The sequence below is a fragment of the Zalophus californianus genome, chromosome 9 (assembly GCF_009762305.2).
Source record: "Zalophus californianus isolate mZalCal1 chromosome 9, mZalCal1.pri.v2, whole genome shotgun sequence".
Taxonomy (NCBI): Eukaryota; Metazoa; Chordata; class Mammalia; order Carnivora; family Otariidae; genus Zalophus; species Zalophus californianus.
The window spans coordinates 37,666,620-37,693,960 of NC_045603.1; the positions used below are offsets into that span (position 1 = coordinate 37,666,620).

Here is a 27,341-nt window from a genome sequence, read left to right on the forward strand (position 1 = left end):
AATGGAGACCTAGAGAATCAAACAGTCTGACAGACATATAAATTTTTTTAAAAGGCAAAACACATACACAAAAAATCTGAGTGTGTGCCAAAACTGGCAAATCTGAATACGGTTTATAGTCTAGTTAATTGTACTGTGCCAATGTCAATTTTGGTTTTGATAATGTCCTAGTTGTGTAAGATGTTACCACTGCGGAAAGCTGAGTGATAGGTACAAACAACCTCTTTGTACTATTTTTGTAACTTCTTGTGAGTCTATAATTATTACAAAATTCAATTATTACAAAATTACAAAAAGAAACAAAACAAAACCTTACAGACACAACCATGCTAGCAACATGGCTACAAAGATAAATCTGACTAACTAGATACCATTGAGCATAACTTAAAAGTTTTATTATGCCTTATCCTCAAAATAATCTTAGAACAGTATCACAAACTGTTTTTTATCCTTGCTGATCCCCCAAAATCTACATACATATTACATTCATAGATAAAACATTTTCCGTTAACACTTCCATAATTTGAAACTTGAATACAGTGCAGCCTACTCAATTTTCTAAGAGTTCATTACCTAGCTCCTGCTGAGCCCACTATTTCCTTTATTCTCTTTGTTGTTACTTGTCTTTTCCTCACCTTCCTTGTATTAGCACCTCTAGCAGAAAATGAGAGGCTGTACAAATGGATAAAATTAAAACTGGTTGATTCTTTTATCTATGAAAGGATTCATTAGTTAGAAAGTGGCTACTGTTGATCAAAATGTGAGGTTGTATCCTCTAGTTATTCACACCTCAACAATCAAAGGCAATTCAGAGTAGAGCTGACTGTAAAATAAAACAAATGTTAATACCCATATTTTCAGAAAATTATTGCTAGATAGTTCCCATCACTTGCAATTACTCTTTTTTTTTAAGATTTTATTTATTTATTTGAGAGAGAGAATGAGAGAGAGAGCGAGCACATGGGAGGGGGGAGGGTCAGAGGGAGAAGCAGACTCCCTGCTGAGCAGGGAGCCCGATGCGGGACTCGATCCTGGGACTCCAGGATCATGACCTGAGCCGAAGGCAGTAGCTTAACCAACTGAGCCACCCAGGCGCCCGCAATTACTCTTTTTAAACAAGAAAATGAAAGCGATCTCAAGCAAAAACACTTTTTTCCTTGAATGTATGAAGTTGGTCTTCAAGGTGACACCTTATCTGGAATTTCATTCAGCACGTGGAATAGTTTCTGGCTTAGAAGGCATTCGATAAACGTTTGTGGAATGAACAAGAGAAAGAAGGAAAGGATGAAGGAACAAATGAGTTAATGAATAAGTTCTGAGCCAAAACAACTCCACTTTTATAAATGTAACAGGCCAACAAACATAGACGTGTGTATATATATGTATACATGCACCAGGCTTGTTTTTATAAATCCGTAACACTGGTATTGTGATAGATGGGACTAACTGGAGAGGAATTATGATACAGCGAGAAGGTGATATACTCTAAAGCCTAACAGATCTGGTTTTTCATCCCAGATCTGCCACCTGCATGCCAGGTAAACATGAGCAAGTTACTTAATCTTCCCTAAATTCTTCAAGAATGTATGTGTTTGATAAGTTAAAAAAAACTATGGTAAGGAGTATTGTTATTATTACTGTAATAATATATTTTGCATTCTGTAACATTTTAACACGCACGTACAAACACATACACACGTGTGCGCACGCAGTCACACAAATACACACAGAAAGTAAAATCATCTTCCAGGATTTAAGGGATTTTGATGAGAACATTATTATTTCTATCAGATGTAGACTTTGAAATAATTAGATATTTAATAAGAAAATCTTCCTAATTAAAGGTAAATTTTACTAATTAGAAATTTAAAAATTAATTCTTTTATAACTTAATTAAACCTAGATAAGAGAAAATTTTATCAAATTGGATCTACCAAGCCTGTAATTACAAATCACATTTCAAACAGCTCCTAAAAAATTCAGGTGAAATAATGAAATGTTTACAATAAACAGTAGAAGATCTTGAGCAGTCAGGATCCAACATTTTAAAACAATAATAAAATCAATGTAATATTTTCTAAAATTCAAGCTCTTACCAGAATATAATCAGCTTTTACTTCAAATAATAATATTAAGATTGGTATCATTATGGCAATATCATAAATGTGTCCTAGAAAAATAATATTTTTGTATTATCTCATTGATATCACTTTTTAATTTTCTATTCTTTTTTAATTGAGGAATTGTCATATAACATATAGGTTTCAGGCATACAATATAATGATTTGACATTTGTATACACTGCAAAATAATTACCACAGTAACTCTAGTTAGCATCCATCACCACACAGTTACAATTTTTTTTCTTCTTGTGATGAGGACTTTTAAGATTTACTCTTAGCAATTTCCAAATATGCAATTAAGTATTATTAAGTATAGCCACCATGCTGTACATTACATCCCCATGACATTTATTTTATAACCAGAAGTTTGTACCTTTTGACCTCCTTCACCCATTTCACCCAAACCCTTAACGATCCCCACTCTGGCAACCACCAGTCTCTGTTCTCTGTATCTGTGAACTTGGGTTTTTGTTTTGTTTTATTCGTTTTGTTTTTTTAGATTCCACATATAAGTGAGACCATTCAGTATTCATCTTTTATCACTTTTAACCAATGATTTTCATTTGATCACTAAAATTTGGCTTATCGGTTAACTTATTAACTACAAAATGACTAATAAATGACAATGTGGTAACATGATATTGGTCTAACTCTTAAATCTGAAATTCTTAGAATCTGATATGTGCCAAAGAGACAACTTTTTCAGTCCATACTCACATGGGGACTTGGTCTGTACCACGTAAGTGTTTACCTCCTTGTAGTATGTGTGTCTTTGGCTTAATGACTGAAAACCCATGCTGCCGTTAAAATAGTCTCTACTACAACTTAAAGATAAATGAGCTAAGGGGAAGCAAAGGGAGCCAACTGCCTCATCAGGAAACTTAGACCCAAATAGAATGCAAACTGGTACAGCCACTCTGGAAAACAGTACAGAGGTTCCTCAGAAAGTTAAAAATAGAACTACCCTATGACCCAGCAACTGCAGTATTAGGTATTTACCCAAATGATACAAAAATACTGATTCAGAGGGATATATGCACCCCAATGTTGACAGCAGCATTATCAATAATAGCCAAATTATGGGAAGAGCCCAAATGTCCATCAACTGATGAATGAATAATGTGGTGTATATATATATATATATATATATATTCACACAGTGAATCAGTATACACACACACGCGCACATACACACACACACACGCACACACACAGTGGAATATTACTCAGCCATAAAAAGAATGAAATCTTGCCAATTGCAATGACATGGGTAGAACTAGACAGTATTATGCTAAGTGACATAAGTCAATCAGAGAAAGGACAAATACCATATGATTTCACTCGTTAGTGTAATTTAAGAAACAAAGCAAATGGGGCACCTGGGTGGCTCAGTCGTTAAGCGTCTGCCTTCGGCTCAGGTCATGATCTCAGGGTCCTGGGATCGAGCCCCGCATCCAGCTCCCTGCTCAATAGGGAGCCTGCTTCTCCCTCTCCCACTCCCCCCTGCTTGTGTTCCCTCTCTCGCTGTGTCTCTCTCTGTCAAATAAATAAATAAAATCTTAAAAAAAAAAGAAAGAAAAAGAAACAAAACAAATGAACATGGAGAGGTGAAGAGAGGCAAACCAAGAAACAGACTCTTAACTATGGAGAACAAACTGAGGGTTACTGGAGGGGAGATGGGTGGGGGGATGGGTGAAATAGGTGATAGGTATTAAGGAGTGCACTTGTTGCGATGAGCACGGGGTGCTGTATGTAAGTGATGAATCACTAAATTCTACACCTAAAACTAATATTACACTGTATGTTAACTAACTGGAATTTAAATTAAAAATTTGCAGAAAAAAATTTCAAACCCTTTGATGCCTTCATAGAAAGAAGATTCATGAGTCATTTTGGGTTCTGGCAGGATGGATAGTTCAGGCATATCTACCTACAATTTATATAGGAACCCAGATAGAAGATAGATGAAAAAGATAAATCTATACATGTGGTGAAGTTTCAAAATCAGTGCAGTTGATATACACAAGGTTATGTGCATTCCACTGGGGATATAAAGGTGGCTGAGACCCGATCCCTGCCCTTCCATGACTTAGTCATGATTTGTTAAATTACTGGTAGAAGTATTAGCGGAGTGGGAGCTTATCTAGTAGATGTATAACGGATGGAGATGAGCATTGAGCATTCTTTGCCAAACTACCTTAAAGGGAAATAAGATTCGAGATGATGTGCTTTTTAGGAAAAAAAATAATTAGTCAAGAACATGTGTAAAAGTGGAATCTGGGAAACCAGTGAAGATTTACAATTCCTCTAAAATCAGAGAGTGGAAGATACACAGAAACAGAGATGACAAATGAGGATAAGGGAAGCTACACCTCGGATTAAAACTTTTTAGAATTCTAACACAGTTCTCACTCTTTCGCATCCTCCAGGTCCCGACATCTCAATAGCCACATGCTCACCAGGAAGAAGTTGAAGAGTGTACTTACAACTCATTCCAGAAATTGTGCTCCACAGTGTGACCCAACTTGGTTGAAAAATTAAGTCCACCACTACACGACAAGTCACTTACAACATTCTGTCCTTTCCTTTACACAGCTTTAAAAGTGCATTGTAACTACACCTATTTCACAACGTGTTGGCAGGATTTGAAGAATACATATGTACTTGTAGCACGGGGCCTGAGCTAGATTAAGTGTTCAGCAATTAGTTACCTGCCTCTGTATTCCCATAGTTGTTACCATTATTATTATCATTACTGAGAAATAATCCATCAGCATGAAAGAAAGGAATAGCTCTGGCATGAGCCAGAGAATAACCACATGTGCGTTCCCTATCAGAGACTCTACGAATATCCCAAGTCTTATTGTGGCACACCCCCTAAACACTCAAAGGAAGCATTTAACATTCTTAGAGGATTTGTTCCCCAATGTTTGGCAACAACTATGGAATAACACAAGTAAGTGAGAGAGCCCGCAACTCATTGTCCTTGTGCTGAATTTCAAAAAATACGGTCATATATTATTGATCAATTATATGTCAATATATATAAGAGCTGTATACAATAGGATTCCTGAGAAACACATCTCTGCACTTAGTGTGAGCCATTTAGCAAGGTTTGTCCACCAGGCCCTAGGGTCAAGAGGAAAAGCAATGGAAGAAAAACAAGAAAGAACACTGCATATGACTGTGTAAATCAGTAATAAACGCAGTAAATAAAATCAACAAGTTCCATAATTATACACATATAAGAAGTCCAGTATTTTCTTTTATTGAGAGGTTGGAGGAAAGGAAAATTTTCAAATATTCATACTTACATGAATTAATTAAGCTATTTATCACCAGGTTCTAGTAAAAGTAATATTAAAGCATATTGCAAGCAATGAATAATGTGGTCATTATAGATTTTCCTTAAGCCAAAAAACCAAGAGAGCATTTTTTAGAGAGAAGATTAATACTGTTTTCTAGCGTCCAGGAAACATTTCCAAAGTGGGTAACAATTAATATAAAGCCTCCCTCTCCCCAACTCTGGGACTGTTGTACACATTTTAAATATTTACATATAAAACATAGTTCATTTTTTTCAAAAAGTATCAATCTACTACTCCATATATAATGTGGATATTTTCCAAATGTTTCTAAGAATTAAATCCAGGTGTTTTAAATTACTTTTAGTGGTTTCAATGGAGAAGGAATAAGAAAAGGAAGAAAAGCTAAAATTAACTGAGACTCTTAGTATAGAAACACTATAACATAGTTTTTATTTATGTATGTATTTATTAGAGAGAGAGAGCGCACGTGTGGGGGTAGGGAGGGGCAGAGGGAGAGGGGAGAGAGAATCTTCAGCAGGCTCCATGCCCAGCACCAGCCTGATGTGGGGCTTGATCTCAGGACCCTGCGATCATGACCTGCGCTGAAATCAAGAGTCTGGCGTTTAACTGACTGAGCCACCCCGGCGCCCCCGTAATGTAGCACTTAGATGGAGTATAGAAGCTAAATTCAGTCTGCCTGGGTTCAAAAATCCTAGATCTGCTACTTACTAGTTTTATGAGTTTAGGCAAGTTTCTTAAACTGTCCATATCTCCATTTCCACACCCATTTTAATCAGAATAAAAACTGACCCTATCTCACAGGGTGGTTTTAAATATGACATAAATTATAGCACTCAGTATTGTACCTGGCTCATAGCATGGACACAAAAAAGCCTAGCTGTTTTTACTATATGCTGGACACTATGTATACCAGCACATGATTCATTCCAACAATCCTATAAAGTTATTATTGTTGCCCTCTCAATCAGGAAGGATAGGCTGGATTACACCACAGTAACAATCGCAAACTCTCTGTGACTTGCAAAAATAAATGTTTATTTCTTACTCATGCAACTTCACTGCGGGTTCAAGTGGACTCCCCAGATCTGTTATCAATGCATTTCTCTTGCATTGATAGGTGCAGAGGACTTCTATTCCACGTGTGCCTCAAGAGGGCCACAGCACACCAGAAGATTAGGATGGAAGCTCTTGCAAATAAAGGCTTCACCCTCAAGTGACACACCCTCCTCCTCTCACTGCATTAGCCACAGCTAGCCACGTATCTCCGCGTGTATATGGGGACATCCAATCCTTTTGTGTGCCTGACATAGAGGAGAACAGATACCACTGAACAATAATACCCATCGCAGACCAATTTTATAAATTCCGCCATTTTACAATTACTTGGGGGAAAGCACCGTTTCACACAGTGCAGGCAGAATTTTAACCTAGGTATCAATTTGTTTTCTCCACTAATAATGATCCTCGACTTTTTATTCCCCTACCCACCAAAATGAGATATCTAACAAACTCCCGTTGGTAACTGGCAAACTTCATTGGGCCTTGATTAAAGAGGGGCGTTGGGAGGAAGGCAAAGTCAGGGCATTTGTGGTTTAGAAAAGCACTTAACTCTCAATGAGAATCAGTAAAACTCTATGAAAATAAGAAGAACTGTGGAGAGAAGGCAAAGGTAGATTAGTATAAAAGTACACTTTTCTAAGCTCCAATGCTTTTGCTTAGTTATTTAGCAAACAGTCAATAATACTGATCCTATGTCCCTTTGACAACTATCTATCTTACTAATTTTTTTTTACAAACATCTATATTGGTCATGTCTACTGTAGATACTGAGCATTCATTCTTTTTTTTAATCTTCCCAAAGTTATTTTACTTAACTGATACATCCACTTAGGAGAGATGTCTTGAAAGACTTTACTTGGGAAATGTTTTTATTCTAATATCAAAACCTAAGCAGAAGGTATTCTTATTGTCTAGAGTTACCTCTTAACTCCAAGACCTACAGAATTTAATTGCTTTTCTCCCACTTAGAAACATTTATATTTTAAATCTGCAAAATTCACTATTAACCTAAAAGCCATAAATTAAATTCTACTACCCTCTAACTTAGAATTTGAACGTTTTTATTTATTTATTTATTTTAGCTATTCTAGGACTTTCCACTGGACTACTTCAAACTCAAAATCCTCTTTTTAAAAAGATTTTATTTATTTATTTATTTATTTATTTATTTATTTATTTGAGATAGAGTGAGCAAGAGAAAGAGCCTGAGTGGGGTTGGGGGGAGATGCAGAAGGAGAAGCGCAAGTAGGCTCCCCCCTTGGCAGGGATCCGGGGACTTCAGGAACATGACCTGAGCCCAAGGCAGACGCTTAAACGACTGAGCCACCCAGGTGTCCCGAAACTCAAAATTCTTAAACTTCGACTTTCCTAGATATCATAAGAATAGTACTCCTCCTTTCTATGCACTGTCTTTTACCTCATTTAGCCATAATTCCAGCAAAAGCAAATATAATTACTCTCTTTTATAGTAAGTTCTCTATCTCCACGGTTTAGATAAAGGATTTTAGTTCCACATTCAGATGTGCTTCTGAAATTGTAATTTAAAGAGGTTATTAGATTCATATATTGTCACAAAAATTCATCAGCCTCCTCCATATTTCTCTTGCAAATGTCACACCACCATGGAAAGCAAGGAGTTGCTGCTTGTTGCTTATGAAAGTAGAATTCTTTAAAAAAAAAAAAGCAGTAGCAGCAGAAGCAATAATTTCAACCACTGGATTTTTTTTTTTTTTCTCACCTAATAGTATATGGCACGAACAAAGGAAAAGTAAGCCACTTTCCAGGAGGTGCTAAGAGTTTGGATTTTCCCATGCACCTGGTAGTTGATCCGGTCACAGCTGATTGAATTTGCATTGTTCATTGATTGTGCCATTTGTCAGGCAATCCATCCTTGCTTAAGTAATGGCAGCATTCCTGTAGTTCACTCTGTTCTGTCCTGGAGGTTCAGCAGCATGACGGACTGAGAAAATTAGATATGGCACAGCATCAAGCTGCTGACCTTCAGAATATAAAATAAGGCCCATCTTTTAAAACTGGTCTTTCTCCATGAGGTTATTCTGCGGGACCGTATTTCTAACAGGCCATTTTTCATGCTGACCATGTACCTTCTTAAAATATTTTTTGTATTTATAGAAAAATGATAATTTAAATTTATATATGCCTGTACTGTGCAGAATATTATGAATAAATTCATTTCATTTAGAGTTTGTCAAAAGGGGATAAATTTTTCATCTTTAGGTAAACCTCTACCTTCAAACCAGAATTAAATATCATTTTAATAAAATCTGATAAATATGAAGGAAAATTCACAGAATCTTCATAAGTTAAAAAAAAAGACTAAATTTCCCAAATAGTTTAACGTGGCTGACCAATGGATTGCCAAAGTACCAAAATTCAATAGGGAAATTAAACTACTTTCCGGTTGCATAAAATCCACATTATATTTTCCTTATTTGTTTTCCTTGGAAACAAAGTCAAACTCACAGAAAAGTTGCAAATAAAGAACTTTCCCCCCCCCCCCCGCTCTGAGCCACTTACTTACAAATGCCTAATAACCTGAGAATAATTTAGTAAATCAACAAATACTAATTATTTCATCCCTTTTCAACTGCCTCCTTATCTTCCCTGGTTAAACTCGCAATCAAATGTGTAACTATCTAGAGAAATAGAATTGCTACAGTATATAACAAGAACACACAGATTGGCTGAGTAGCTCTTTATTGCATTGTTTAGACTTTTCCATGGAGTTTCTTCCAGGAACATCTAGTATCTAAACAAAAAAAGATAAGACCACACAAAGTTCAACTTGCAAAAACAGGGAGACCTGTTGATGAGAAACAGGTTTCAAAATAAGCAAAATTCCGGAAATTTAAATTGCGCCGGCCGGCTGCACAAGCCACACTGTCTTTGGGGTGATTCGTGGTGGACGTTTTGAGGGCAGCTGACCTGCAGCCTGCACTCCCCAGACCACCTCCTGTGGAAGCCTGAGCTGGCCGTGTAGCTTTCTCCCTTTGTCTCATAACCATGTCCACCAACGAGAATGCTAATTCACCAGCTGCCCGCCTTAACAGATTCAAGAACAAGGGGAAAGACAGTACAGAAATGAGGCGGCGCCGAATAGAAGTTAATGTGGAGCTGAGGAAAGCTAAGAAGGATGACCAGATGCTGAAAAGGAGAAACGTTAAGCTAATTTCCTGATGATGCTACCTCTCCACTACAGGAAAACCGCAACAACCAGGGCACTGTAAATTGGTCTGTTGATGACATTGTCAAAGGCATAAATAGCAACAATTTGGAAAGCCAGCTCCAGGCTACTCAAGCTGCTAGGAAACTGCTTTCTAGGGAAAAACAGCCCCCCATAGACAACATAATCCGGGCTGGTTTGATTCCAAAATTTGTGTCCTCCTTGGGCGGAACTGATTGTAGTCCCATTCAGTTTGAATCTGCTTGGGCTCTCACTAACATTGTTTCTGGGGCATCAGAACAGACCAAGGCTGTGGTAGATGGAGGTGCTATCCCAGCATTCATTTCTCTGTTGGCATCTTCCCATGCCCACATCAGTGAACAAGCTGTATGGGCTCTAGGAAACATTGCAGGTGATGGTTCAGTTTTTCGAGACTTGGTTATCAAGTATGGGGCAGTTGAGCCACTATTGGCTCTCCTTGCAGTTCCTGATATGTCATCTTTAGCATGTGGTTACTTATGTAACCTTACTTGGACACTTTCAAACCTTTGTCGCGACAAGAATCCTGCACCCCCATTAGATGCTGTTGAGCAGATTCTTCCTACCTTAGTTCATCTCTTGCATCATGATGATCCAGAAGTATTGGCAGATACCTGCTGGGCCATTTCCTACCTTATTGATGGTCCAAATGAACGGACTGAAATGGTTGTGAAAACAGGAGTTGTGCCCCAGCTTGTGAAGCTTCTAGGAGCTACTGAATTGCCCATTGTGACTCCTGCGCCAAGAGCCATAGGAAATACTGTCACTGTGTCCCGGACAGATGAACAGACTCAGGTTGTAATACTTGCTGTTTTTCCCAGTCCTAACGAACCCCAAAACTAATATTCAGAAGGAAGCTATGTGGACAATGTCAAACATCATAGCTGGTTGCCAGGACCAGATACAGCAGGTTGTGAATCATGGATTAGTCCCATTCCTCATTGGTGTTCTCTCTAAGGCAGACTTTAAGACACAAAAGGAAGCTATCTAGGCTGTGACCAACTATACAAGTGGTGGGACAGCTGAACAGATTGTATGCCTCGTTCATTGTGGCATAACAGAACCACTGATGAACCTCTTAACTGCAAAAGATACCAAAATTATTCTGGTTATTCTGGATGCCATTTCAAACATCTTTCAGGCTGCTGAGAAACTAGGTGAAACTGAGAAACTTAGTATAATGATTGAAGAATGTGGAAGTTTGGGCAAAATTGAAGCTCTACAAAACCATGAAAATGAGTCTGTGTACAAAGCTTCATTAAACTTGATTGAGAAATATTTCTCTGTAGAGAAATAGGAAGATCAGAATGTTGTGCCAGAAACTACCTCTGAGGGCTATACGTTCCAAGTTCAGGATGGCACTCCCAGGACCTTTAACTTTTAGATTGTACAGCTGAGGCAGAAAGTTGTTTGTTGTGTACTCTGTTTGGTAGAAGTCTGTCTTACTGTTTCTCCACCAAGAACTCTTTTTAAATGTGTTTTGTTATTGTAGCACTTTTTACACTGAAACTCTACTTGACCAGTTCCAAACTGTACAACCTGAATGAAGTTCCTCCTCTCAGTGGGTTTCTTATTTCTATGTGGAATCTCCTCTCTTGCAGGGTCTTGTAAATAACGATTAAATTCCACTCTTTTCTTTAAAAAAAAAATAAGCAAAATTCCCTTCATTCCTATGTCACAGATTTCTTCACTTCTGCCTTTAACCATGGGTTTCTCCTAAAAGGGGAGGAAGGAAAAGTAAAGAGAGGGAGGAAAGTATTTCATAGCTCAGGTGTGTCTACACACTGTCATTCCGTCTCCCCTTCCTGTCTCTGTCTAATTCCTCCATGGAATGTTTACCTACCATCAGCTCACTCCGTAATGGCTGCTCTGGCCGTGGCCTCCGACTCTCCACTGACATCACATTATGAAAAGTCACTGAGGATTTCTGAATCAGAACTGCCCTTTCAATCCTCCATAGCCTTAAAACATCCCCAGAGCCTTTGACCTCTACTGACGTTCCTACTTTTATCTCTTCCCTTCTTCATACTCCATGACACTGAAATAACCTGCTCTTCCTTCTCCTACTTCTTTGACCAAGCCCCATCCACTCTTACACGGTATTTTTTTTCCTACTTGTCTTCAAAGTTTAGTTCTTAGTATGGTGCTCTTCCTCTCTCTCTCTCCCTCCACCCCCCATCCCCACTCAACATTCGCCAGGCTTTAACTCTACGTCTTTTCGACTTAGAGTCAAATCTATACTCCTACAGCAAGCCCCCTCCAGGTTTCAGCCCATTAAGTTTCATTTCACAATCAATTCTTCAACTTGGATATCTGACTCACTTTCCTGCAGTTGCCATACATAACTCCTTTCCTTCCCTGAACCCCACTTCCAGGCAGTCATGATGTCGCATTTAGCTTGGGATGGCAGCTACTCAGTTCCAGCCAAGTGTTGCCCATAGCTGCTGGATATTCCACTTTTTTGTCAAAAGAAGACCAAAAATTGAATTGATAGTGGAAATGTAGATTTTAGGTGAAATCTTCCAATGTTTAAATACTGAGAACTACTTAAAGAAACAAAAACTCAGTATCTGGCTCAAATAAAACCTACCTGCAGGCTTAGAGTCAGATTGTGACTTGTAGCCTAAGAAGTGAAGGCAAATCCTTTTGCTTTCTATTCCAAGATTTCTGACACCATCCTGAAACTACCTTCTGAATTTGAGTACAGTAGTGTCCCCCACCCCCCCCCTTAACTGTGGTTTCACTCTGCTGTTTCAGCTACCTAGGGTCAATCTCAGGCCTAACATTTTGTCACAGGGCCTATGTCATTCATTTCACTTGATCATATCACATAGGCATCTTATCATCTCACACCATCACAAGAAGAAGAAAGGTGGGTACAGTATAATAAGATATTTTGAGAGAAATAGACCACATTTACATAATGTTTACTAGAGTATATTGTTATAATTGTTCTAGTTCATTAGTTGCTGTTAATCTGTTACTTTGCCTAGTTTACAAATTAAATTTTATGATAGGTGTGTACATATAGAAAAAAAAAACAGCATATGAGGGTTCAGTACTATCCACAGTTTCGGGCATCCACTGGTGGTCTTTGAATGTATTCCCCTTGGGTAAGGGGGACTACTGTACCAGTAACTCAAAATAACCTCTACAAGCCAACTGTTCTACTATACATAAGCACACTTGATTCTTTCTAACCTCCATGCCTTTGTCATGTTTGCTCCCCACACAAAAAAAGTGTTTTTCTTCTAACGTCCTATTTTAAGATCCAGTTCAAATGCTACCATATTTCTGAAAGCCTCCCGGACCACATTAGCTTAAGGAATATCTTTCCCATATTCCAAAGACATTAATACCTAGTATTGTGTGTCAGGCACAGCCCCAAGCATTTTACAAGCTCCTCCCTACCCCCATATAATTCTAAAAAACTGATACTACCATCATTCTCATTTTACAAATAAGGACATTGAAGCTTACCCAAGGTCAGTGGCAGAGGTGGGGCTGAACTCATACCTATCCTTTTCAAGTGCAGAAAGAAAAGTAGGAAATTCGTGTTTTGGTCATCCATTATGTGACATGTTATGTACCACAAAAAAATCTAAAGTTCCATAAATGACTCACAAGACCATTTACCATATGGCTCTCTTCTTCCATTTCTTTTTTTTTTTTAAAGATTTTATTGATTTATTCATGAGAGACAGAGAGAGAGAGAGAGAGGCAGAGGGAGAAGCAGGCTCCCAAGGAGCAGGGAGCCCGATGCAGGACTCGATCCCAGGACCCTGGGATCATGACCCGAGCCGAAGGCAGACGCTTAACCATCTGAGCCACCCAGGCGCCCTCTTCTTCCATTTCTTTATAATTTCCTTGTCATTCCTTAAGCCCCAGCCGCATTAGCTTTCTTTCAGTTTCTACAATCTACTGAGCTACTTCATATCTCATGGCCTTTGCATATGCTGTGCTCTTTGCCTGGAATGTTCCTCCCCACTTTTGTCTAATCTCTACTCATTGGGATCTCAGTATAAACATCATTTCCTCAAGACTCCTTCCATGATCTTCTAGAGAAGACTATGTTACATCCACCACTAACCATTGTATTTCATAGTATCTATTGCAATTCTAAATAAATAGCTTTGTGATAATTTTTTTAATGTATGTCTCCCTTGCTGCTATGTGGTAAGTTCCTTCACAATCTCTTCCATCATTTTCTCTGTAGTATCCACACAGTAAGTGAACGACTGATGTCTTTAATTCTTATAGACCATTTGAAGACTTAGAGGAATTAAATAACCTTTATTTCATAGCTAGTAAGGAACTGAGATCTTGCATGTTGAAAAACCTACACACTTTCCATTATAGAAATGTTAACCAAGTTGAAATCATTTTCTAATAATCTGCATTTAGTTGGAGTCCTTCCTTTTCAGCTTATGGTCGCTGTTGTTATATATGAAATTCTAAATCAAATAATATATGAGAGTCTTATCATGGAATGCCGTTTAAATAAAAATAAGCAAAAAATGGTTTGCATTGCTTGCACAGAAAGAACAAACCGATGACCTAGACAGAAGAGTAAACCACAATGAGTAATGCAAAAGTGGACTGCCTAATCTTTACTTCAGAGGGTGGCAGCTGAATTTCAATTTCAGGCTAGGCAGCAGGATGTCTAATTCATGAGGAGAAAATAACCCAAACATCCATTTTGTTGTTCCAGGATTAGAGAAATTACTCGGAATTCTAATTGCTTCACCTTTGACTGCAGTTTTCCACTGAAGTCTCTAAAATAGAGACTTTAGTACCCCAAAAGCCAGGTGTCAACAATGTGAATTAACCACCAAACTGTGAGAAAAGGTGGATCTTCACAACTTCCTAGAGCACCTACATGTAATTGGGATTTATTTTTCAAAGATCTCAGAGATTACAGTACCAGAAATGTATTTTACAGGGCTATTCACTTCAATGGAAACTCCCTTCAGGATTTCTATTCCATGTTCATACTCCTGCATCTGTAAGCTACTCTTGGATAGTTAGCTTATGCCACTGTGAAAGCTCATATGCATTAATATTTATGTGTTGGAGCTTTTGACAGGCCTACAGATGCTGAGGGGAGTTTACTTTCATGAAAACAGACAAGATTATAATGAAGATGGAGAAGTCAAAGGGCACCAAGGATCTTGATTCCATGTAAGTCAGCTCCATCTAGGAGAAGAAAGCTACAGCAACCCCTCCTCAGTTTACTTAAAGGTTTGGATGTCCACATGTCCATTACCCAGATCCCAGATACACAGAAAATAAGCAAGTCTCTTTCACATCAAATTTTGCTCATATCCCCTTACTACCTCCCAAAGACATATGGAAGCAAAAATCATCACATCTATGTATTCTGTTACTTTACTAACATTTTTTAAACTCATTATGTCAGCTCTGCCCTACATCCTAGGGATATAAAGACAAAACAAGAGAAAGACATTCATCCTGCCCTTGAATTTAGCTTCATAAAAAATTGTTAACCCATAAGGAGTATCTTCAAATATGTGTCTAACACAGTAATGGATTCTATTTGAAATTGAAACTGCTTACTGATGAAGTTTTAGTTATATGGTCTCCCACCTCTATTTCCCTGTCGAACTCTGCTCTGCCAACCAAAATTCTTAGTAAGATCAAATCATACTGCTGAAATAAATACAAACTCAAAGACTTATCTTTATTCACCTTGATCTTTTGGGCTGCTATCAAACAGATATGGCCATGTGATTCCAAGAGTGCAAAGACAGAGGAGTTCAGATACAGTATTATTAAATGTCAGTGATCTAAAATGTATTGAATTTTTCAAAATACAAAGACCCTTCCGCAAAAATTTCATTAAAAACATTTAATGCACACAATTTTAGAAAATTTAGGCAAACAATTAGAGATTTAAGAAGGAAAAACAAATTAGAAAATCTCCAGGTCAAGAACACACAGGTGGCTCCGTCGGTTAAGCGGCTGCCTTCAGCTGAAGTCATGATCTCAGGGTCCTAGGATCCAGCCCCGCATGGGCTCCCTGATCAGCAGGGGAGTCTGCTTCTCCCTCTCCCTCTGCTCTTCCCCACCTCTTGTGCTGTCTCTCTCTCTCAAAGAAATGAATAAAATCTTAAAAAAAAAAAAAAAATCTCCAGGTCTAAAATACCTATTTGATGGACCTTTGACTTCCACATTCTCTGCACTCACTTGGGCCCCTGCCAACCCCAACCAAAGCTCTAGAAACCTGTGCTTTCCCTTCCATTGTCACTGCCACTGCCTTATATCTGGCCCTTACTGGTTTTTACTTGGAATATCCCCATGACTTCTTAATTAACTTCTCTGCACATGGTTTTAAGGTGGGGGGTGGTCACATAAATCATTTTCAATACCATACTTTATGACAGATATGTAGACACAGAACTTTGAGAACACACTCTTAGGAAAGACCATAATCTTTGTTTTGATCTAAGAAACACAAGGAGGGTTTCCTGTTCCTGAAAGAACTGTGGTGTAAGAGTGGAAAGACAGCTAGCTACTCTTCCTCCAACATTTATAAAGTCTATTTCATCCAAGACATGGTCTTAATTCTTTACCCATTTAAGCCTCATAATATTTCCACATTTATATATGAGAACACTGAAGCAGAGAGATTAAGTAACTCGGCTGTGAACACACAGCCAGTAACTGGGAGACCGAGAACTCAAGCCCAGTATTCTGGTTCCACAGACCATGCTTTTAGTCATCATGACTCATTGGCATATATGTGTGTATGTGTGTGTGTGTGTACTTATATGTCTATGTGTACTGATTTGTCTACATAAGTATACTATATACACACACATAAATATATGTATACATATAGACTTAGACATATAAATACACATAGTGCTTGGATCACTGTCAGGCTTATCAAAGAGAGTTATTCAAACTCTACTGAAAAACTTAAACCAGAAGAGAAAAGGTGCTCAGATTCTAAAGGGAAAACTATGTAAATTGTTCCAAACAACGAAGAGAGGGCATGACGACAATACAGAATAGGCTCTGGTTGGCTTGCCTTTCTCCATTTCAACAAGGAGACATTTATCAAATGCAAACCTGACTGTGTCATTGCCCTGCCTCACTACTGGGAATTTGGGAACTTGGGGAACCCCACTGCAGTGTTTCTCAAACTTTTACAGGAAACATCTCTCCCTAATGGCTGGCAGATGAGAGCAACCACATTCTTACTAGGCACCTAGCTGAACCGGCAGCCACAACTCTGAGTTTTCATAGACTGTGCGCCTCACCCTTACTATTCTGACAAGTTTGGCATTTATTCTACAATGTATCTGTTTTGTTGTAATGTAAAAATAATGTTTATAGCTACTTAAAACTGCAACTCTAGATCAAAAAAAAAAAGTACTCCTACCATGATTTCTAGCACCACCTGGCCTATATGTGCATAATTTTGGAGTACCTCATATTGCACCTTCACACAGACAACAGCGCTATGGATCTAATCCAAGCTGGTTCACCAGCCCCTTCTCCCACCTCTCCAGCCAACACAATTATTTGCAACCATAGTAACAGTCAAATTTCAGCCTGTTTTCCAATCCCTGGTCTTTAATAATTAGATCCTTCTCATCTTGCTAAGATATACCCACCCTCCCAAACTCTACTTAGGTGTGATTTTACTTAAGTCTTTCCTCAATTCTCTGCCTCCCTGCAGTGTGTGGATACTTGGTAATACTTCCCTAGTTTATCACACTGTTTGCATTTGTTTCCGTGGCTGTCTCCCATACTAGACGGGGCTGTCCCCGGAGACAGATCCCTGCTTTAGTCCGTGTAACATCCCCAGTGCCAAGTACAGCCCTGCCATACTGGTAAATCTCTGGGCCATTGGAAACTGGCCTTATAATGAGTAACCCAATCCCTCAAGAGAAGGCAGGAGAGGTGACCATAAAATTTAAATTAAAAACAAATCGAAAGATCTGAGCACATCTCCAGTCTTGAATTTCTTTCCTAATACAATGCCAGGTTCCCCGTGAAAGGGATGTTGAGCCCAGTCGCCCAAAAGTCATGAGAGATCTGGCTTGGCGAAGGAGTCACTCACCAACTCGTGGAAGGCGGGTATCTGTTCTCCAACGTTTTGGTCCAGGGCTTGTACCAGCTGATCTGCTCTGCTGCTTTGCCCCAGAACCGCTCGGGGTCGGCCACCGAGGCCGCGAAGTGGGTCTTGTACTCGCCGCCACCACCGACCGACGACAGCGCTCGGCAGCCCCGGGCCCCGAGAGCGCCCCGCGGGCCGGGGGCCACGTACGCCCTGCGGGCCAGGCCGGCTCCCCGGGCCGGAGAGGACCCAGGCAGGGATCCCCCGAGTCCCCCGGCGCCGGTGACTTTGCGACACTGCAGCCAGGACGGCTTCATCGCCGCCGGCTGGGCCGCCTCCCCCTCGCCAGCTGTGCAGCTCGAGGTCCCAGAGTGCACTCCTCAGGCGACAGACGGGGCGCTCCCGACTTCCAGAAGGTGGCGGGCAGCGGGCGGGAGGAGGAGGCAGCTCCCAACGGGAGCCCGGGGCCCTGGAGTTTGGAAGGCACACTAGGGCTGCCGGGAAAAGCCGACCTGGAGCGGCGGGAGAAGCAACAGGCTGGAGTGGGGGCTGTGGGGGGGGGTGGGTAGGGGCCGGGGCCACACCGGGAGAAATCCAGCCCCTGCGTGCGTCCCCAGCCGCGCGGCTCCCCCACGAGAAGCGCCCTGTTGCCGCAGAACGTCCTCCCTTCTCCGACACGCCAGTGGACCTCCGGGGAGGCCGACGCACCCATCTCGCTTTCAACAAGTTTTCAAACAAACAGCTTGTGCGCAGTTTCTGTGGCTCCATCTGTGCGGAGCCAGCTGGTGGAGACGCATCGCCTCTGGCCTGCGGCGGAAACCGAAACCCCCGGGCTCTGCGGCAAGACCCCTGCAGTGTTCGTTTCCTTAGTTTGTTTTTTTAAACTCAGCTCAGTCCCTGGTTATTAAAAACACCAGCGGCTCCAGGGCAAGGACTGCTCCAGGATTTCATGACAGCTGAGAGGAGTGGAGTAGGAGGTTGCGCAACTACTGACAGTAGGAGGAGTGGAGGAAGGTTGCGCAAAAGTGGGGAATAGTGATTGACCGGCTACTGGGGAAGACAACCCCGCGGGGACGAGGAGCTACCAGCTGCCCGGACTCCTCCCACAGATCTAGAGGTGGAAAGCGGAACGGACGTGTTGCATTTCTTCCCCTCCAATTTGCCTCTGGAGTTTCTGGGGCCCTTTTCTTGATGGGTGGGGTGGGGGAAGCCAAAAGGAGGAGCTAAATAAAGGTAAAGTGAATCAAACAAAAGACAAAGAGGAAGCTGGGGAAAATTAAAAGACAAAGGCAGTATAAATTACTATCTGGGCTTAACGTTCTACAAGCTCCTTCACTGTTTTTTACACCCAAGTGAAATTCAGATGCAATCCTGTTTGCCTTAGCATTTGCGGTTTTAAATGTAAAGATGTGTATTCCCAAATCTGAGGTGAGAAATACGGGAATGCCCCTGACCCTAGGAAGGATTGTAAACTTGAGAAGCTGTAAAATCAGATTACTCTGCAGGAAAAGAATAATGTGGAGATAAAGGTTAAAAAACAACAACAGAGACAAATCTAATGCAAAACAAAGAAAATTTAAATAACCACTTTGAACTGAGAAGGCACTAGACTTTTTCCTGACACCGGCAGCCTACTTTATTCCTTCCAACGGCTTCAGATCGAAGGACTTCCAGTAGCAAGAGACATTCACTACCTCTTGAACTCAGAGATAAAGCCATTTAACCTCCTAGCCCCCTGCTTTCCTCTGTCCAGTTGCTTAATGTTGCTTCCTGGTATTTAAGATTACTTGATTCCAAATTATCCCCTATTGTATTATAATGATGTCCACGTCAGTCATTTGTTTAACAAATATGTGAGTACCTACACTGCAAGCAAGATGTGGTTTGTTGGGGGATATTTGAAGGAGGGAAGCAGACAGTTTCTTGGCACTTTGTATATTCGTGGTGCTATCTTTTCAAATAGTTCCTGTGATTTTCAAAAAAAGTACAAAGAAGTGGAAACTATAATCCGCCTGTTTACAAATGGAGCTTAGAGATAGGTTAACGCAGCTACCCAGCAAAACAGGATTCAGACTTTGTTAATACTCAGAGCTTGGCAGCCCCTATACCTTTAAATACCTGTGTGCCAATGATACTGATCACCATGCTTCAAGGTAGAGGGCTCACTCAGGGTCAGTTCACTCCACTCCTGTCCCTTACCCCAGCATACTCTACGAATAGTATCATTTTCTCTGTGTGCCATGACTTGAATAAGGTAGGGAATCTGACTCCGAAATCCATGGTTTTTGCACCAAGCTGATCATCTTCCTATTTAGAAAGAGACAGAGAGAGTAAGAAACAAGGAAGGAAAGAAGAAAGGAAGGGAGGAAGGAAGGAAGATTGATTTTAGACTCCCAGTAAAATATGGCAAATTGAATTCCCACATCCATTCCTAGAAGCCTGCTGAAAGAGAATCAAAGAGTGACAGTGATAGTGGTGGCAAAAAGCCACAAGGACAAAGAGAATAGGAGAAAAGAAACCAAACGAGAGAATGGAAAGAAGATGGATTCATTGTTATATGACTTACAGGGTCACTTTAGGGTGGGGAGGGTCCTGAATTTAACTGCTTTTGGTCAAGTAAAGGGATTTCCTCTTCAGAAATCTGGAATGTGTCAGGATTTTGAGGCCCTGGTTTCCTCTGAAGGTTCAGAATGAAGGTTAAGGGCTTAAAAACACACACTAATTAAAAGATTGTGTGAGGGCGCCTGGGTGGCTCAGATGGTTACGTGTCTGCCTTCAGCTCAGGTCATGATCCCAGGGTCCTGGAATCGAGTCCCGCATCGGGCTCCCTGCTCCTTTGGGAGCCTGCTTCTCCCTCTGCTTCTCTCTCTCTCTCTCTCTCTCTCTCCCTCTGTCTCTCATGAATAAATAAATAAAATCTTTAAAAAAAAAAAAGATTGTGTGAGACAAAGTTAGACCCCTGAATTGCTGGGTGAAACCATTTTCTCGGGACCTGGCAGTACACCGTCTTATTTTAAGTAATTGTACAAAATAGATCGTTAATGTTAAGTTCCAAATCAGATGTGAGTGAAGGCACAGTCCAGCAAAGGCAAGAAATAGAGTGGACAAGTAGAACAAGGGTGACCAATGAGACTAGAAATTTTTCCTGGAGCTCAGTACAGAAGTGCAAAATAATGTCAAATGCAGGCTGGAGCCTGAGGGTGCACCATTGGCCTAAATTAAGACACTCAAAGCCTGTTGACTGGCCACTGAACTTAACATTACCCAGAGTCTCAGTTTGAATACTAGTACTGCCACTTATTAGGTAGAAATTTGGAAAACTTATTAACTCTCCTACACTGTAATACCAGTTATCTATATTCTGAGGCTCATAATTCTTACCTCACACTATTGTTGCAAGGTTTAAATATGTACGCATTGATTAGCGTCAGGGCACTAGCAAAGCAAGCTAATATTGGACAGCAACAAAGCCTATGAACAACCGACCAAGCCTAAAGGACAATCTCAAAAACCTCCAGCTTCATTGACATACCTGAAAGTTTAGAATCAGAAAATTTTGAAAAAATTATTTTCATTTAAATATGCATGTACATTCTATACTGCTTCAAAAAATAAAGCTGTGTTTTAAACTAATTTGGGGACAGGATAATCGCAATCTTTTCAATGTTTGCCCCTCTAAAACTCTGGCTTTTTGATACAAAATATTTATTTTCTTGTGTGCCAATAAATTGTATATATACTTTTTCTTTTTTTCATGTATTTTATTTTATTTTTTCGTCATAATAAGTGTACTCTTTAATCCCTATCCCCTACTTGCCCCATCCACTCACTGACCTCCCCTTTGGTAGCCATCAGTTTATTCTCTAGGGTCTGTTTCTTGATTTGTCTCTCTCTCTCTCTCTCTTTCTCTTTGCTCATTTGTTTTGTTTCTTAAATTCCATATATGAGTGAGATCATATGGTATTTGTCTTCTCTGACTTGCTTCACTCAGCAGTATTCTCTCTATCACTATCCATGTTGTTGCAAATGGAAAGGTTTCATTCCTTTTTTATGGCCGAACAATATTCCATTGTGTATATGTAACATATCTTCTTTACCCATTTATCTATAGATGGACACTTGGGCTGCTTCCATAGTTTGGCTATTATAAATAATATTATAATATTATAAATTATAATAATATAATGCTGCAATAATCATAGGGGTGCATATATCCCTTCAAATTAGTATTTTTGTATTCTTAGGGTAAACACCCACTAGTGTGATTAGGTAGTTTTTTTTTTTAATTTTTTGAGGAAACTCCCTACTGTTTTCCACACTGGCTGTACCAATTTGCATTCCCATTAACAGTGCAATAGGATTTTTAATTTTTTGAGGAAACTCCCTACTGTTTTCCACACTGGCTGTACCAATTTGCATTCCCATTAACAGTGCAATAGGATTCTTTTTTCTCCACATCATCCCTAACACTTGTTGTTTTTGTGTTTTTATTTTAATCATTCTGACAGGTATGAGGTGAACATATCTCAACATAATAAAGGACTTATAAAAAACCCACAGCCAACATCATACTTAATGGTGAAAAATTGAGAGTTTTACCCCTAAGGTCAGGAACAAAACAAGGATGTCCATTCTCATCACTTTTATTCTGTGTCTATTGAAGTGACAATATGGTTTTTATCCTTTCCCTTATTGATGTGACATATGACATTGATTGCTTTGCAAATATTAAACTACCTTGCATCCTGAGAATAAATCTCACATGACAGTGATGTATGATTCTTTTTAAAATATATTGTTGGATTAAGTTTGCTAATATTTTGTTGAGGCTTTTTCCATCTATATTCATGAGAAATATTGGCCTGTAGTTCTCTCTCTTTCTTTTTTTTTTTTTGTGGTGTCTTATCTGGTTTTGGTATCAGAGTAATGCTGTCCTCATTGAATGAATTTGGCAGCTTTCCTTCTTCTTGTATTTTTTTGGAATAGTTTAAGAAAAATGGGTATTAACTCTTCTTTAAATGTTTGGTGGAATTCACCTGTGAAGTCATCTGGTCCTGAACTTTTGTTTGTTGGGATTTTTTTTTTTTTATTACTGATTCAATTTCATTGCTGGTAATTGGTCTGTTCAAAGTTTCTATTTCCTTCTGCTTTAGTTTTGGTAGGTTATATGTTCCTAGGAATTCATTCAGCTCTTCCTAGTTGTCCAAATTGTTGGCATATAGGTTTTCATGATATTCTGTTACAATTGTTTGTATTTTTGTGTGCTGGTTGTTATGTCTCCCCTTTTATTACTAATTTTGTTTATTTGAGTCCTTTCTCTCTCTCTTTCTCTCCCTTTTCAATCTTGCTAGAGGTTTACATAATTTTGTTGATCTTTTCAAAGAACCAGTTCATGGTTTCACTGATCTGTTCTATTGCTTTTTAAATTTCTGCATCGTTTATTTCTGCTCTAATCTTTATTATTTCCTTCCTTTTACTGGATTTGTGTTTCATCTGTTCTTTGTCTAGCTCCTTTACATGTAAGGTTAGGTTGTTTATTTGAGATTTTTCTTGCTTCTTGAGATAGGCTTGCATTTCTATAAACTTCCTGCTTAGAGTCACTTTTGCTGCATCCCAAAGACTTTGGACTATTATGTTTTCATTTTCTTTCATTTTCAGACTGGACAGCAACATGCAAAAGAATGAAACCGGAATACATTTTTACACCTATAAGAAATATAAATTCAAAACAGATTAAAGACCTAAATGTGAGACCTGAAACCATACAAATTCTCGAATAGAACACAGACAGTACTCTCTTTGACATCAGCCATAGCAGCTTCTTTCTAGATGTCTCCTGAGGCAAGGAAAACAAAAGCAAAAACAAACTATTGGGGCTACATCAAAATAAAAAGTTTCTGCACAGCAAAGGAAACAATCAACAACACTAAAAGGCAACTCACAGAATGGGAGAAGATATTTGCAAATGACAAATCTGACAAAGGATTAGTGTCCAAAGTATATAAAGAGCTGATACAACTCAACACCCCAAAAACTGAATAATCCAATTTAAAAATGGACAGAAGACATGAATAGACACTTCTCCAAAGAAGACATAAAATGGCCAAACAACACATGAAAAGATGCTCAACATTACTGATTATCAGGAAAATGTAAATTAAAACTACAATGAAATATCATCTCATACCTGTGAGAATGACTAGAATCAACACAAGAAGTGACTGGTGTTGGCAAGGATGTGGAGAAAGGGGAACCCTCTTGCACTGTTGGTAGAAATGCAGCCACTGTGGAAAACAGTGGTTCTTCAAAAAGTAAAAAATAGAACTACTTTATGATCCAGCAATTGCACTACTAGGTATTTACCCAAAGAATACAAAAAAAAATCATTCAAAGAGATACATACCCCAATGTTATAACAACATTATCTACAATAGCCAAATTATGGAAACAGCCCAAGCATCCATCGATTGATCAATGGATAAAGAAGATGTGGTAAATATATACAATGGAATATTACTCAGCCATTAAAAAGAATGAAATCTTGCCATTTGCAACTACATGGATGGAGCTAGATAGTATTATGCTGAGTGAAATAAATCAGAGAAAAACAAATACCATATGATCTCACTCATATGTGGAATTTAAGAAAGAAAATGAAAGAGCAAAGGGAAAAAAGAAAAAGGGAGAGAGGCAAACCAAGAAAGGGACTCTTAAATATAGAGAATTGATGGTTACCAGAGGGGAGGTGAGCAGGGAGATGGGCTAAATGTGTGATGGGGATTAAGGAGGGCACTTGTTGTGATAAGCACAGGGTGATGTATGGAAGTTGAATCACTATATTGTACACCTGAAACTAATATTACACTGTATGTTAATTGACTGGAATTTAAATAAAAACTTAAAAGAGTGCCTTCTCAGATAATGCAGTTGTGATGGAAAATTCAATACAAATCATTAATATTTAATTTAGATCACCAAAATCCTTGAGAGATCATTTTATTTCTTCTGTACAGACCATTTCTAAGAAATTACCCTGTTTCTGTTTCATATTCCACTACTAAAGCCACTCTATGGTACTCAAATATTTGTAATAAAACCTTGAATGTATTAGAAATGTATTACTGCCAGTGAATAAATGATAAAAAGGAAAAGAAATATCCTTTAAACTAATATTTTTTCATAAAGTGTAGTCAATTACTTAGCATTATTTTAGGCTGCCATTTTTTTTTCTGTTTCTGTGAATGTGTTTGTGCAGGGGGTATATGAAATTAAACTGGGAAATGAAACTTAAAGTCAATTTACCACAACATGAGCTGTTCTTATGTAACGAGGAGGTGAGCAATAATTTTTTGGTTTCCACAATAACACAAGGATCTCAACTGAAGTACTCTTTTAAAATTAAAGGAAATATAGGAACAAATAAATGACTTACTTTAGGTAGATCATGAAATCAGGTGTCTCACGTATTTATTGGAAGCAGTATAGATAAAAAAACTAAAAAGTATGAAATATGTGTGAGGTATGTGGGCACCCTTTTTCAACCATTATTCTGAATGATGAAATGCTTCGATGACTCTTGTGGTACCTTTACATTTTATTTGTTGGTACAATTTTCTATCTGTTTTTAGAGCTGAACAAATAAATATTTATGGCTTGCTTAGGACATTTGTTTTAAAAGAGGTTTTTGTAAATTTTATTAAGAGCTCCAGAGTACATTCAGATTTTCTAGTGAAGATGTTTTGTGTATAAAAAGTATTTCAATGGACATGTCTTTGTTATTTGCTTACACTTACATTTTTGTTCAATTCAGATGCTCCTATATCTTGATGCTAATATAAAATTCATCTTTATATCTATATACTTATAATATATGGATATAGAGTTTATAGTTTATAACATTATATTATTTATCCCCATTGAAATTTGCATCAGCTCAATAGAAACCAACTCATTGCATTTGAGAGAGCAAGAAAACTTATTTTTTTTTATTATTTTATTTTTTGTCCTTTTCTTGGATTGTTGTTTTCTAGCTAAAAACTTCAGATACTATTATTGGGCTCTCCTGGACATTTTAGCAGAATAGACTGGAGGAGTCTTCCTTGTATCTCTGCTTAAGAGCTATGACAACCCCGGGAGGCAGGACAAAGGTTTAGGTTGTTTGATAAATCATCACACCTGCAAAACTAACTGTAAATCTATGTGTGTATAAAATGGCTGATTTCTGCTTTCTTCTTCTTTAACATCTCTAAAGGCTATTTCTTCAACACTTTTGCAGTGAGCTAATGGAATAGCATGCTAGCCCAACATCCTTTCTCCAGGCTCATTTTCCTCCTTTCACTCAGTGAATCAGCAAATATTTACTGAGCGCCTCTCACCGTGCTCGGCAGGATTCCAGGAACACAAGGAATTATTTATAATGACCAATAATTCATTTCTGTTCTCAGGTAGCTCCCAGTCTAGCCCGAGGAAAACAAGTCCACAAATGCCATTCTAGTTTGTTACTCCCTTCAGAAGTAGGTGAAAAACAGCAGAGGAGGACTCAAGAAGGGAATGGGAAACCGCGTTCACAGCAAAAACAGTCCTTCTAAAACATAATTGAATTGTTTCGCTCTCTTACCTTAAATCTGTGAATATCTCCCCACTGCCTATAGTGGAAAGTTCAAAGCCTTTAACACAGACCTGTGATTTTCATTTGGTATCTATACTGCTACCCGGAGGGCATTTGGAAGTGAGTAGTGTATTCTTATCTATTGGAGACTAATAAATTATCCCTTAACTTAGCAACTTAAAACAGCAAATGTTTATTATCTCATATGAGATTCTATGGATCAGGAATTGTGATGGCTTAGCTAGGTAGTTCTGGTTCTAATGGGGTGGTGGTCAGGTTGTTGGTCAGAACTCTGGTCATCTGAATGCGCAGGAGAACCTGGTCCATGCTCACTCATGTGGCTGTTGGCAGAAGGCTTCAGTTCATTGGGCTGTTTTGAGGGCATGGCTGGTGCCTTTCCCCAGATGAGTGGTTTAGGGGTGTGTATGTGTCTGTCTGTGTCTGCGTGTGTGTGCGCACACATGTATGAGAGAGAGAGAAAGATAGAGACAAAGAGAGACAGAGATAGACAGAGAGATACCAAGACAGACTCCACAATCCTTTATGACCCAATCTCAAGAAAGGCAATTTATCACCTCCGCTTTTACGCTATTGGTCACACGGACAAACTCTGGTGCAAAGTGGGAAGAGACTACCCAAGGGTGTGAATAGCAAGGGTCTGGATGAGTGGGGACCATCTTGGAGGCCGGCTAGCAAAAATAAGGATACTTTTGGTTTGTCATAATGACTGGATGGCTATTAGCATGGGCAAAGACCAAGGATTTTAAAGTCTTGTACAAGAAAGAACTGTATCCACTCTCCAAACTGTCAACTGTGTTGCGAAATAGCTCTTCTACACTTTGCATACACTACCTTTTCTCTTATGAGCACACCTGGCCCTATCTGTACCTGGCTTCTGGCAATTCTCTGT

At 39.1% G+C, this 27,341-nt stretch overlaps 1 protein-coding gene and 1 pseudogene across 1 annotated transcript in view; one reads left to right on the plus strand and one right to left on the minus strand.

Annotated features, from left to right (window-relative positions):
• The window catches only part of ACSS3 (acyl-CoA synthetase short chain family member 3), a 145,074-nt gene extending 126,818 nt beyond the window's left edge, over positions 1-18,256 (minus strand). The window contains exon 1 of the mRNA XM_027592708.2: positions 17,827-18,256. Within this exon, the coding sequence (XP_027448509.1) occupies positions 17,827-18,140 (314 nt within the window). The 5' untranslated portion in view covers positions 18,141-18,256. The remainder of the gene's footprint in view (positions 1-17,826) is intronic.
• Positions 9,536-11,118, plus strand: LOC113921705 (annotated as a pseudogene).
• Positions 18,257-27,341: the final 9,085 nt, after the last annotated feature.